Here is a 14303-nt window from a genome sequence, read left to right on the forward strand (position 1 = left end):
TTGCGATTCGGCTGTGTTTTGACTATTGCCCACGTTTTGTATTTTCAGTTCGGCCTTTAAAGACATTAACTTGATAAAAAAAATTATTGGTTTTTTTTTTCTTAAAATATATATTTTTATTGCACTAAGATAAGTTTTTATCCTACGATTTATTTGTATATAAAATTTTTATCCTTATGTAATAAAATTATTGTCTTTTATTAATTTTTTTAATCAAACTAACTAATTTTCGATAATTATACAAGTTGATATTATTTTTGGTGTGTTAGTTGGAAGAAACTGATATGAAGTTATTCAAAATAGTATGATTTGAACTTGCAATCAAAAAGCATAGATAGCAACATTGAAGTTGTTTTTTAAACTCTCAAATCAATAAAATATAAAAAAAAATATGTGAAAAGAAGTGAGATGTGTTTATAAAATTACACGATAAAATATCGTGATTTTATTGAAATAGTTAATAATTGATAAAAATTATATATAAAACTCGAGAAAAAATTACGTAAATAACTATAAATCATATTTAATGATATCAAATAAATATAAATTATATTTAATGATCTCAGATAAATTAGAAATCAAGTTAGAAGCAGACCATAGTAATGACTTGAGGGGCTTTGGCCACAACCCCCCCCCCCCGGTTTTTAAATTCTTCTATTATTTATTTTGTGATAAAATTAAATGATCCCTTCAAACTAAAATCATTAATTTTATTTTTTATGTGATTTTATAATTTAGTTTTGTTCATTAAAATTAAGATGTATTAAAATCATTTTATTTATTTATTTATTTATTAACAAATTTTTAAAACTAAGAAATTTATAAAGGGTTAAATCACAATAATATAATTTTAATAAAAGTCAAATTAACCTTTTAGTTTCTCAAGTATGATTAAAGGTCTTCAATCAAGTATCAAACATATTTTTCTATGTTTTTTTAATTGATTACAATTCCACTTTTCTATATAATTCTTCACTTCTAATTCTATTTAGATTATTTTCTCTATCAAGCAATTTTTTTAACACAAAAGTCTGATTAAAATCACTTTGTTTATAAGGGTAAAAAAATCTTAACTTCTAATCTTAAAGTTTCAAATTTTATTATTTTAATTTTATAATTTATTTTTATTTTTTAATAAAAATTATATATTATTTAAAAATTAATTTACTTATACTTTTTTTTAAATCACTCACAATTGTAAAAAAGAATCCTAATTTTAAATAAAATTATTTATTTAATGTATTATATTTCTTTATATATTGGTTTATAAATCGATAAAACTTATAATTTTAAAAACATATATACTTTGTTAGTATATTACATGAATATATATATATTAATAATATAACAAGATACATTATATTAAAATAATTTAAATTTAATATAATATCAATTGGATATCCCAAAAACGATTATCAAAATCTGTCAATGGACCAAATGTTCAATTCTAATATAATATCTTAATAGCACGTCATCGGAGACGTTTGACAAGTCCTTCTCTTAACAAGTAACAAATTAATGGTGTTGACCAACTTTTGATCAGGTAGATATTCTAAAAACACAAGATTTTTTTTTCCCTCTAATCACTGTCGATGATTACGAAAAATTTTCAAACAAATAAAAAAACCGAAATAAAATGATTTAATCACTGTGATTTTAAAGAAACCTACAATAATGATGACGAATCATCCAATTTTTAATGGAAAAAAAAGAAAAAAATAAAAATATGACGTGTAAGTAGCTGAGTTATCCAACGTCGTCACTCGCGCCAATAGCACGTTAGATGAAACATCATCAAACCCATTTCCTTGAGTTTAAACCAAATGGAAAAGCGATATCTTGAATTGGATTCCCACTAGCAGCCCACTTGACAAAAACTGATTCTGAAATTTTGTTACGAAAATAAGTTTTTTTTTATTTTTTTATTTTAGATTTCTCTCAAATGTTTTGTTAACGATGGCGTTGAGATCGTCGGGTAGTAGAAAGCTGTCTTTCGAGATTTTAAGCAAGAGTGGCTCTTTTGAAGAAGGGGAGCGATCTTTATTTTACCGATCGAATTCAGATCCGGTTCAATCCCTAAACGGCGTCCCTCAGTTCTCCCGCAGTAGTCGGAAGAAGAAGAAACACAGGAAGAAGAAGGAGGCGACGGCGGAGTTCCCGATAATTCTGGAAGATCCGGTTGTGAAACGGAGCGGGAGTGACAGCGTCTTGGTGGAGTCGAATTCCGATAATTACGGGATCAGAGATAATGGAAACGTTAACGAGCTCAGTTACGTTGGTGGCGGGAGCGTCGTGGTGGTGGAGGAGAGCGTGTGCCAGAATGTGTGTGGTTTTGGGGAATTGAGGCAGAGGAATGTCAGTGGTGTTGTAGGTGGCGGGGGAGAGGAGATGGCTACGGTGGCAGCGAGGCCGGACGAGGGTGGTGTGGAGTTGATTAGTTCGAAGGAGCCGTTGCCGCCGGCACCGCCTCAGTCAGTGGCGAATGGGAATGTAGTGAATAAGCTGGAGACTACTGAGTCGTTGGATTGGAAGCGGCTTATGGTAGAGGATCCTCATTGTGAGTTTTTACATAATTTAATTCTTTTATGAATGGGTTGTGAATTTGTTGGAAATCTATTTTGGTTCATGGATCATGGTTGGTGGTAGAGTGTTAGTCATATGTTAGTATTACTAGTTATTAAAATGATCATAGTTGACGGTGTAGAGTCTGAGCTAAAGAGATTTCTATTGAGTATGAATGTATAAATCTGCTTTCTCTGGTTTATTTCAGTTATGTTTCATGGAAATGCAAGTTTAAGATCTATCCTTGTTTTGGCTCTTTGCTTGTCAGATCTTTATACAGTGGATAAATCACCAGTGAAATACTTTTTGGAAGAAATGAATAATGGAAACTCGTTGCGGAGCACCACAACACTTGGTAGTGAGAAGGGACGAGAGAGAGTGTATGACACCATCTTTCGCTTGCCGTGGAGATGTGAAGTGGTAACCTTAGCTCTCCCTTTTTGAATTGTGATAGGGATGAAAGAAAAAAAAATAATATCGATTTTTTTGGTAATTTCTACCTGTGCCTCATCACTTTCTTAATAATAAGTTTCCTTGCACTTATTATTAATTGTTTCTTGGATTTGCATTTTGCCCCATTTGGTAACTTATTAGGATTTAAATTTTATGCTTCGAAGATGAACTGTCTACTTTATTTTTTAAAATGCTGAACTAATATTCTACCTCTGGTGGATTGCTTAATCAAATTGATTTATGTTCCGGTAACATTATATTTTTGAAACATTCTCATGCACAACAACTTTATTTCAGCTCATAGATGTCGGCTTTTTTGTCTGCTTCGATTCGTTTCTGTCCTTGTTAACTATCATGCCAACAAGGATTCTGATTACGCTTTGGAGGCTCCTGACTACAAGGTTAGCTATAATTCTATGATTTATACATAGTCTTGTTATGTATGATTGTTGGGAATACCTGCATGGAAATGTACCACACAAATATATGCAAGTAGATGAATGTTATTTGGTTGGTTGATTAATCTTACAACATCTCATTACTCATTTAAAACGATTTGGATTCTCCATGCCTGTAACAAAATTGTGTCAAAACAATTCGAATTTTTCTCTTTTAAGCTTGTTCTTTGAATTAGTAAAATGATTCTGTTAGCATTATGATTCATGCTTTCATTTGGAAGCTTCAATAAGGCTGGCATCATGCCTGGCTTCTCTTGAAGATGACAATCATCATAATCATCATCTTCTTTTCTTAACTGAGTTACAACTCTGATCCTTGCCTATATTTAATACTCCCATCTCCTCTTGATTATTCTTTTCTTTGAGGTAAACACTTTGTTTAAACAATCACTGTACTCTCAGAAGATATGAGTTAGATTCTGGTTTGTGATTGCTGGAGATTGAGTAGCAGACTTGGCCCTAAAATTGGAGTCCTGTAAATTTTAGAGTGTCTTCTTGGTTTCACTCCTTTTTTTTTTGTTTCATTTTAATGGGAGACAGAAAAAAAATTTGAAACCGTGCTTGATAATTTAAAATGAGAATAATGTTTTAGAAAGTGGAAGTTTAAATTGGTGGAAAAGTGAAAACAATTTGCAAATATTTTCACTTTTTTTTCAAAATAAATATGAGAATGAAAAGAAATAGTTTTTTTCTTGTAAACAAAGTGTATATTATTTCCTAAAAATTAGAAAGTTGATAAAGAAACTATTCTTAAAGTTTGTTTACAAATTTTTTCCTATGCTCCTTTTAGTTGATTGACATTTTATCCTTTTAGGCCATATATGAAATTATGCTCTTCAGCTGTCTATATAGTTCTTTTTTGGCACATTGCAACTTGTAATGATTGCAAAATAACCTAACCATGGTTGTGGCAGGCAGTTCAAGAGGCCTTCTGCAGCAGAGCTGTGTGATTTTGGCTGTTTTGCTGTTCTGGCCTGTGGAGTCATTCTCCTGGAGCGAACAGGTATAACAGGACATATCACTGCATGCATGTTTGTAATTTACTATCATTACCAAATATCCAAGTGTTTTGCTGCTTGTTAAGACTTTGAGGCATAATTGATGCTCTTCCACTAATTGATCAAGAGTTGAACAAATAATGCTGATTTCGTAGGCAGGTTTCTTTTCTAATTTTAGTTTTTGTCTTCCCAGATATCAGCCTGATATATCACATGATTCGTGGTCAAGGAACAATCAAACTCTATGTGGTTTACAACGTATTGGAGGTTAGAATGAAAAGCTGAACCTGAGAATATTGCATATTTCCAAATTACTATGGGGGATTTACTGGTATGCATTTAAGGGCACAGATCAGAGGCTGAATATTTTGTGTGAACAAAGCTATGAACTGTCTCAGATTTTGATGCTTCATGGATTTAGGGCCAGAGTTTGATGGACATGTTAGTTAGAATTCTGGTGTATTTTCTCTTTCAGTTATAGATTAAAAGTTAGTGTAAAAAAAAAAGAAAAGTGGAAACATATGGCAAATTTTTAAGGTCTTACAAAAGCCTTTGGGAGTTTCACTCCAGATTTTTAATAGTCTCACCATCTAATGAATGCAAAAGGTTGTAAAGGGATTTCATCAAGCAGACTTTCTTAGGTGCTCATAGAATTTTCTAAGGTGCTACTGGAGTGATTACGATGTGTCACCTCGGTTGTGTCTATGATTGGAGTTCACATTGGTTTTTCTAACCTTAGGAGACACCAACTTGATAGTGGATAGGTAAGTGCTAAGGTGGCCAATGAGACATGCTAATAATACTTGGAAAACCTTGGAAAGGAGTACACAGCGACAGGTTTCTACTTGTTGAGAAGTAAATAATCCTTAATTTATATATTGAAAAATGAAAAATTTTATTTCCTACCTTTTTGATCATTGAACTTAATAATTAATTGATATTTGTCAACCCAATTGCTTATTATGGTTGATGGCCTGTAATTTGAATAGCATATTCCTCCACTCTATTTAACAAATTTTTTAAGTTGGGAGTTGGGACTTTTTTTTTCAGAGCGAGAGGTACAAAGTTTTTATTTGAGGAATATCTCAAATAAAAGGGATTAAAATCATGGATTTGAAGTTTGCTTGTATAGCTGCTTACACTTACATAAATTCTTCGCTTTTGGAATATATTTTTATTTTTGTCACAATAAAATAATTAATAGTACATCATTGTCAAAGATTCCAGAGCTGGGGCTTCTAACGTAAGATTAGATAGTTTTTTAGAGAATTTTTATTTTTTTTGGATTCATGACTGTTAAGTGGCATTTATGGTTTCATTTATTTTATACCTCTGTGGTAGGATCTGTTTCTACTATAAGGAAATAGCATGTGTGTTCCTCTAGCATCCATGTTGGTTCAACTGCCATTAGCTGTATCTTTTTGCTAGTATCTGGCTAAATTTTGTATAACACTGTTTTTTGTGTCCACATACAGATATTTGATAAATTATGCCAAAGTTTTGGTGGAGATGTGTTAGAAACCCTTTTTAATTCTGCAGAAGGACTAGCAAATTGCTCTCAGGAAAAAATGAGATTCTGGATTCGTAGATTTGTTTCTGACCAAGCATTGGCTATGGCTTTCTCAAATATCCTTATATTCAAGCATTGTTCTCTCTCTCTCTCTCTCTCTCTCTCTCTCTCGCTTCTCTTCTTAAATATTCTTGTTCCATTTGTTCCTTGACTATTATTACTTCTTCATTCTTTTATTTTATTAGCTCAGGCAATTACTTTATCAACTTGCATTGTTGCTCATAATAATGCACTATTTGCTTTGTTGGTATCTAATAACTTTGCTGAGATAAAAAGTAATGTCTTTAAGCGCTTTAGCAAGGATAACATCCACCGTCTGGTATACTCCGGTGAGTTGCTTCTTTGCACATTTCTTTTTATGGTATTTGTGACTGTCTGATGATATTTTGGGTACTTGTGGAATTTAAAGTGCAAAAGAAGCCATCACTGTAATATTTGTCAGATAATGATTTTCACGTGATTCAAGGGAAATATTGAAGATATTTTCCTGTTAAGTTCATTTTGAAAGTTATAAGACCATAATCCAAGCTATGGCCATGTCACTTTATTAACCATGGTTGATATTTTCTAACCTGTTAGTATAATATATGCATCAAGGTTATCATATTTGGCTATCTTTGTTTCAAGAATTTTTTTTCTTGATATTTATTTTCTATAAAGTGTATGTTTTCTTCTTTTGCTTCTTAGTTCAACTTTATTCCTTACACCATTCTTTCCCTTTGTCCATACCTCTCACTGTCTTTCCATCCTTGCCATCATATTTATATTGTTGACTTGTCTTGCTTTTCTGGTATTATTTTGATTCTTCCTTGTGTTCTACCTTGTTTGTCGGTGCAAACTGTCTTTATTCCCAGTCCTTTGGGAGTTGTGTTATTAGAATCTTTTTATGTCTGCTTACTCCAGGGAAGACGACAGGGACTCTCTTTGATTTCAATACTTTCTCTTCATACCTATCCTACATGATGGTTCAGGGTTTTTTCTTATTGGCCACGGTGATTGAGCGTGCTTTTCAATGCGCACATCTTTTTTCATTTAGACGATATTGAGCTGTCAAATTGATTGAAATATTAGTTAAAAAGAACAAGAAGTAACGTATCAGTTAGTGTGTAAGAACCAACTTGAGCACATGGCACAAATGAACCCATGAAAAAAATTATTAGAAAGAATTATTATATTGTTTCCACGTTTTCTTTTTGTTGTATTGCTAATTGCTGTGGTTTCTTTTTTTTTTTTTTTTGGTTCAAATATAAATTATTGAATTATTTTACCTCTCAGATTCAGTAGAGAGATTCCACATTTCAGCATTTCTCTTATTCGTTTTAGCTCAAAATATTTTGGAAGCTGAGGGTCCTTGGTTCAAAAGTTTTCTTCTCGTAAGTACACCATAAAAAATCATGGTACTCTATGTTTTCAGATATTTTCTTATCATAAACACTTTTACAGGACTTTTTATGGCTTGCTCATGTGTGTATGAACTCTGCAGAACGCGCTTGTGGTTTTCTTTTGTGAAACGTTAATCGATATTATAAAACATTCATTCCTTGCCAAATTCAATGATATGAAGCCCATTGCGTACTCTGAATTTCTCGAAGATCTGTGCAAGCAGGTACATTCTTCTCTAGTTCATGAATTGCTGACCATTCTCCCCCAAAACTTTCTTTGTGGCAACAAAAATTCTTATGTATCATTTCTTCTGTCATATTTCCATCTCCCTATTTTTTTTACTCTCTATAGATTAGCTTGTTTTATTTATCCAAAAAAAAAAAAAGATTAGCTTTTTTAACTCGTTTGTTTGTGTATTATTAACTTTTGAAGTAAGAAACTGTCAACATTTTCAGACTTTGAATATACAAACTCAAGATAGCAAGAAAAATCTCACTTTTGTTCCTCTTGCACCAGCTTGTGTGGTAAGTACCTGTTAATACTTTGTTCAATTGTTTTCTTTGTCCCTCCCTCTGGCTCTCTCTCTCCCTCTTCTCCTTCCTTTTATTAATGTTGAATTTCTTGCTTTTCCTTTTAAAGGCAAGTATTCCAAATTATTTAATTTATTATTATTATTTTTTCTGTTTTTAAGGTCATTCGAGTGCTGACTCCAGTATATGCTGCTCACCTCCCATACAGCCCCCTGCCATGGAGATTCTTTTGGATCCTTCTCTTGATTTCCATGACCTATGTCATGCTCACAAGCCTGAAAGTGATGATTGGCATGGGCCTTCAAAAACATGCAACTTGGTATGTCAATAGGTGTCGTAGAAGAAAACAACATCCTCACTTTGATTGATTTAGAACAACAAAGGTGGGTATCTTTGCACCCATTTGATTTCACCTGGTCGGAGAAACGCTCAGATTTCTTGGTGAGACAGGTAGCAGGATACAACATATGATATGGTAATTTGACTCCCAAATACAGGGGATTTACATGTACAACATGGGTTTTCCTTCCAATTTTGTAGAGAATAATCACTGGCTGGTTTCAAAGGTTTCAATGGTACTATTTCTCTCGTCTTCTGGTGCATTTCTTGCCTCTATAAAAGTATCAAAGTAATGAAATAAATAAATCATCTCTAATAAATATAAAAAGTATGATTATATCAGTTTTATACTGAATTAAATTAATTAACGTGATAATGACAAACAAAAAAAATTAGGGATAATAAACATGATAAATGTGAAGATTTTTGCGAAAGCTTTGATGTATTGAAAAATGGCTAGAGTTTGGTAAGACATGTAAGATATCAGTCCTAGATATGTCGTTATATGTATTTTGATGATCCTGTTCAGACCTAACAAATTTTGGAGCAACGGTACAACTCTTCTTTATATCTTAACAGATAAAGACAGGCCCTTTCCTTTTTTGATTCTTAATGTTATGCCACTACGACCAGAAGTCAAATTTGTCCATGTCAAATTTGTTCATGTTTTCAACACTTCTATATATATATATATATATATATATATATATTTAAAGGGATAATATTGTCATTTATGATACCTAATTAGGGTTTTTTTTTTTTCTTTAAAAAAGAATATTACATAAGTACTATAATTATTAAGGCCTCTCATTTTAAGGAAAAAAAAAATGAGGAACAGCCCGCAGGCCTCTCTTATGCATCCCAATCAAAACTACCCTCAAGGAGAAGCAGGGAAACCATCTTTCCTTGTAGGGAACGAAAACTAGGGAGAATGGCGGCATATGAACCCATCAGCATGGCATATCATTCTCTTAAGACTGGATAGTTATCCAATCTGCAACTTTATCGGCTTCTCTCCCTACACATCTCAATAGCCTTCATACTTTTCACTAATACTTCAAAGTCAGTTTCAAGAATTACCTTTGGCAGACCTGTCTGATATGGTAACCTGCCTGAGAAACCTTCCTTCACAACCATTGCCTTTCATCCAAAACTGGATTTAGCAGATACAGGCTTCCCAATCCCACCTATCACTTCACTTTCCTCATTGTGAGCAATGACCCCTCTTCCACCATTGGCAGGATTTAGACTAAAAACTGCACCACGATTCGCCTTGATCCATTCTTTGCTAGGGGGTTCCTATACTTCATGCCTCCTTGGTTTCACAGTCGCCTGCTTCCTTTTGTATTCTTCCTACAGTACTAATCATGTCTGAATCTCTATTGGCAATATTTGCCTGTCACACCTATCCTTCCAAATTTATCAGCAAGTAAAGGCAAGAGTTGTAAATGTTATAAACAAAAAAATTTCCTGTCATACACCTTTTCTGACAAAAACCTTCCTTAAGCATTCATCAATATCATTTTTAAACGATATCATTTAACAATCAGTACCTCTCAACACATAACCGTTTTTTTTATTCTCAGGTTAGGCTCTTAGGTAAAAAAAATAGTTGTAATCTCCCTGTATTTACGTGATAATCCAATCCTGTACTGTAGATGGAATAATGATCTTCGTACCTAACTTTAAAAGGAAGAATTTTACGAATTGGCTTAGTCATTAATCACTACAGACAGAAAAACGCACTATGCAAAACGTGAGTTACACACTGAAACTTGAGAATTATTTTTGACTTTCTTTATACCACTTTGAAAGAGCTGACGTAATGGAGAAAATTGAGGCCAATGAAAAAGTCACTCCTCAAATCTTCAAAAATAAAATTCTCTTCCCGTTATGTCAAATACTATTATATGAAATTTAATGATTTCTCTAAATTTAGAAAACATAATTAATTGAGAAATTGTTGCACCTTAATTGATATCTTTATTTAATAAATTAATAATAAAAGTTATTAGCAATCGGTGTAAAAATGTTCACAAACTCATAAGTCAAACAAAATTATTAATAGTTGATAAAAATTACTGTCCCTAAAATTATTTTAAGGGTATGTTGGTTTGCGAAATTATAAATTTTAAAAAAAAATATAATTTTTATTAAAACATGATATTTAGTGTTATTTTTTATTTTTAAGATATTTCATATTTAGATTTATTCGTTTAATTAAAAAAATTTACATATATTAATTTTTAAATAATTACTTTAATATCTTTGACATATATAACTTTTTTTATTAATAATAAATACTCAAATGACAAATGATGTCAAAAGAAAACAATAGTTTTATAATTGTTATTTTTATTTATAAAATATCATCAATAAAAAAATATTAAAAATTATTTAAGGTATTTTTGTATCAAAAATATCGTTTTTATATTTTTAAATGATATTATTTAAGATAATTTTGGACAAAAACACATAAATAATGTCTTTTATAAAAATGAAAGAACTATTTAAGTTGTTTTTGGACCTATTTAAGGTATTTTTTTATCTAAAAATACTTTAAATAATCTTTTTATTTTCTTAAAAAATATTATTTAAAGCGTTTTTAGATAAAAATATATTAAATAATGTCATTTAAAAAATATGAAAACATTATTTAAAGTATTTTCTATACAAAACATCTTAAATAATTTATTTATAAAAACAAAAAATGATTATTTAATACATTTCTTCGTGCCAAACGCTTTAGTAGTAATATAAAAAAAATTTTTATACAAAAATTTACAATTGAGTTTCAGTATACCAGTTGATACTTTTTAAAACGATAATGAATTATTTTATAATTTTTTATTTATGTTAAATTTAAAAATAAAACAACATTCCTTTTTAAAATCCTATAAAACCAGAAAAAAATATAAGTTTCTAATTTTAGAATCTTGAGTACTATTAAAAATTTATCATATTTTTCTGTAATTGAATTACCTTAAATTAAATTTAAAAATCAAATACTCATTACCAAAAATTTGAATAAAAATTTATAAATTTTTTGGAACCAAACGCTACCTAGATAGGGTTTATGATTTCAACAAACAACTTCATTAAAAAAAATTTAATAAATTAATAGCCGTCTGATCAAGTTTTAACTCTCCAATCAGAATGATTTATTAACCTTTCCCGCCTAGGGTAGGTCACTTCATTTCCTTAGAAAACATTACTGACACAAATTTCTTACTTTCCATTTTATTTTTAATATCTTTCACTGCACATTCCCTGTATCTCTCCTTTCCACATTCTGTAGGCTTGTATTCTCAGTTTTCACTCACTCACTCTCCCTCTCTCCCTTCTCTTTTTTTAATTTTCAACTTTCTTTGCAAATTATAATTTGCAAATTGTATTCATTAGAGTATTGATCATAGAAAATAAGGCAAAAAAAAATCAAATTTAAAGCCGAGAAATGGTGAGAATTCTGTTTCTTGGCAAATTGTTTGCGTCGTTTGAATTGTTTTTCTGCCAACCATAATTTCCAGTTCTGAATGATGGCTATCTGGTTTTCGTCTTGGTGATTGATGTTATTAGGCTGTCAAGGTCTGTATGGTTCCCAGGAAAATTTAGATAAACACAAAGAAATACAATCTTTTTGAATCCTGTATTTGGTGCAGCTGTGATATACTGATGAGAACAGCCTGCATAGCTTCCTGGGTTAATATCAATTTGTTAAAACTTTTACCCTTCCATGAATTCAACAGCTTTACAGTTGTTTTTTGAATTTTGAATCTTGAATGTTGAAGTTTGTTAAATTGTACTGGTTTAGTTGAAAATTTGATGAGTTATACTTGTTAATGGTGTATATTCACATTAAATGTTGAATCTTGATATAGAATTCATCTGTTTATCCTATTCTTTATTGACTTTACTATTTTGTTTCCATTGCTTTTGAGTACTTATTAAAGCTCTAATCTTGGAATGAATTGTAAATCAAGAATGTTGAAAGTTTATTGCTTTTCAAACTTTTTTTTATATCAGGGAATTGAATCTGGTATTGTAGGTGGGTTCTGGGTTGTACGTAAAGAACAAAACAGATTGGCTTAGTTCTCTTCTGCAAAACAAGTTCTTTGGCCCTTGCTCTGATCATCAAGAGCTCAGGAAATATGAGAAAAATATGTTCTGCATCGACTGTAGTCTCGAGTTTTGCAGACATTGTGAGGCTCACAGCCAGCATCGGTCAATTCAGATCTGCAAATATGTCTATCAAGATGTAGTTCGCCTTCAAGAAATGCAGAAGCATCTTGACTGCTCCAAAATTCAGGTTTCAATTCAATACTATCCCTTTGCCTTGTTGCATTTGATAGTATTATGGATGTGATAAAAGATTGTTTTGGGGTAAATTACAAATTAGAATGCAAAATTTGTCATTAATTTCTTCTAATTGTTGCTGATATATATGCATAGATGAATATGAGTTTGTGATTATCAATCCTCTTTTACTTTATTTGAACAATGAAACCTCTTTTCCCTGCTGTTCTATTACTGCATTGGTTTCTCAATATTTCCAACCACAATTTGAACTTATAATTACTTCAGTGATTGCTTTGATTGCCTTTAGCTTTTCTCTTTTGATAAACTTTAGTAGCAATTGGAATGATCATAGTTCTCATTACTGAAATGATTTCCAATTATCTGACAGACATACAAGGTCAATGGTGAAAGAGCAGTACATTTGCTTCCTAGGCCTCAAGCTAAAGATGCCAAACCATCAACAAAATCAAAAGCTGCTGCTGCCTGTGAAGGTTGTGGAAGATACCTTCAAGACCCGCCTAATCAATTTTGTTCCATTGCATGCAAGGTAAATTCACTTTGGATTCATCTCTGAAAACTGCAGTTTAGTACTTGAATTTCCCATTTTCTTGAAGTAACAGTAAATATTTTCAGGTATCAGCTTTTGATGTGAAGCCTACAGACCAAAGTGATGAAATGGAATTACCTATACAAGAACTTCCTGATCTTTCCTCGAGGGACAATCAAAATTCAGAAGTAAGTACAGAAGCAAAGCAATCCTCAATCTCATCCACCGATGTTTCAGAGACTAAAACATTGGTGAACACAAGTTTAAGGCCTAGGAAACGAGTGAACAAAAGGAAAGGCATTCCTCGTAGAGCTCCTTACAGTTAATAATGCAGAATTTTGGTAGATACCATGAAAACTCAAAAAGGTACTTCATAAAAATCGATATAGCTATAACAGTTGATAAAATGATATTTTTTAATGAACAAAGTCCTCATTTTGGAACTTAGTTGGGGTTAGTTGAGAGGGCAGTCCCACAATGTCATGATCAGAGAAAGTGATTTTGTTTTCTTGAGAATGTACAGCATAACAGAGAAGATGATTTTGAATTGAAAAGTTTGATAGACAGCAATGTTTTAAGATCGATTTTTAATCTTTGTATCTACCCCCTTTGACATATTTGATTGGATCTATCATGATTTTGTTTTTCTTTCGGTGGAATTTTATTTTCATGCTTGAATAGGATATTCCATATTGCACCCTTGTATATGTTCTTAACATGATTTGATTGCTTTGGGGCCATTAGTCTTGATGGAAATGCTTCTATAATTGAGTTGGCATGAATGATTGTCTCGGTAAGGTGTTCCTAGGCTTTATCCGGTATAACTTCTTTTCGGATCACTCTAAATAGACTTGTCGATATTGAACCTAAGAAATTCATGAAAAATATAATCTCACAGCTTCCTAATAAATCCGAATTAAAACAATCGAAAGAAGAATACACTCTCATCATCCATCGGTCATTTCCTTTCTTATTTTCCCCTTATTTTTCCTTTTTCTTGGGTTGTCCTAGATCAAGATTCAAGAGTTTTGTCTTGCTCTTTGTCGGTTGAAGTAATTGCTAGGAGTATTTATGAATTCAAAGGACAAATTGGTTCTTTCTCTCATTAGAGATTGTTAGTAGATAAACAAAAATATTTTTTATTTTTAGGGTCGATCTATGCACAAT

The 14303-nt window shown here is 31.5% G+C and overlaps 2 protein-coding genes across 4 annotated transcripts; both read left to right on the forward strand.

Annotated features, from left to right (window-relative positions):
* Positions 1 to 1748: 1748 nt before the first annotated feature.
* Positions 1749 to 8556, forward strand: LOC111287697 (protein POLLEN DEFECTIVE IN GUIDANCE 1-like). Of its 3 annotated transcripts, none has more exons than XR_016341804.1 (11): positions 1749 to 2557; positions 2831 to 2982; positions 3313 to 3416; positions 4388 to 4476; positions 4665 to 4738; positions 5947 to 6097; positions 6203 to 6370; positions 7317 to 7414; positions 7525 to 7647; positions 7857 to 7948; positions 8116 to 8163. XR_016341804.1 is itself a non-coding variant. In XM_022878367.2 (11 exons), the coding sequence occupies exons 1-11, from the start codon at positions 1957 to 1959 to the stop codon at positions 8320 to 8322; spliced, it is 1836 nt and encodes a 611-aa protein (XP_022734102.2). In that variant the 5' UTR covers positions 1749 to 1956; the 3' UTR covers positions 8323 to 8556. The 3 variants fall into 3 exon arrangements, 2 of the variants coding, with proteins under 2 accessions (XP_022734102.2, XP_022734103.2); XM_022878367.2 differs by having other exon boundaries at positions 7880 to 7948; positions 8116 to 8556; XM_022878368.2 differs by lacking the exon at positions 4665 to 4738 and having other exon boundaries at positions 1780 to 2557; positions 4392 to 4476; positions 7880 to 7948; positions 8116 to 8556.
* A 3765-nt stretch (positions 8557 to 12321) lies between these two features.
* LOC111289044 (protein RGF1 INDUCIBLE TRANSCRIPTION FACTOR 1-like) lies at positions 12322 to 13753 on the forward strand. The gene is made up of 3 exons (XM_022879916.2): positions 12322 to 12599; positions 12978 to 13136; positions 13223 to 13753. Exons 1-3 carry the CDS (start codon positions 12453 to 12455, stop codon positions 13460 to 13462), a joined length of 546 nt encoding a protein of 181 aa, XP_022735651.2. The 5' UTR covers positions 12322 to 12452; the 3' UTR covers positions 13463 to 13753.
* The last annotated feature ends 550 nt before the right edge of the window (positions 13754 to 14303 follow it).

Source organism: Durio zibethinus, chromosome 4, assembly GCF_047325235.1.
Source record: "Durio zibethinus cultivar Kanyao isolate XHJ-2024 chromosome 4, ASM4732523v1, whole genome shotgun sequence".
In the NCBI taxonomy this organism is placed as follows: domain Eukaryota; kingdom Viridiplantae; phylum Streptophyta; class Magnoliopsida; order Malvales; family Malvaceae; genus Durio; species Durio zibethinus.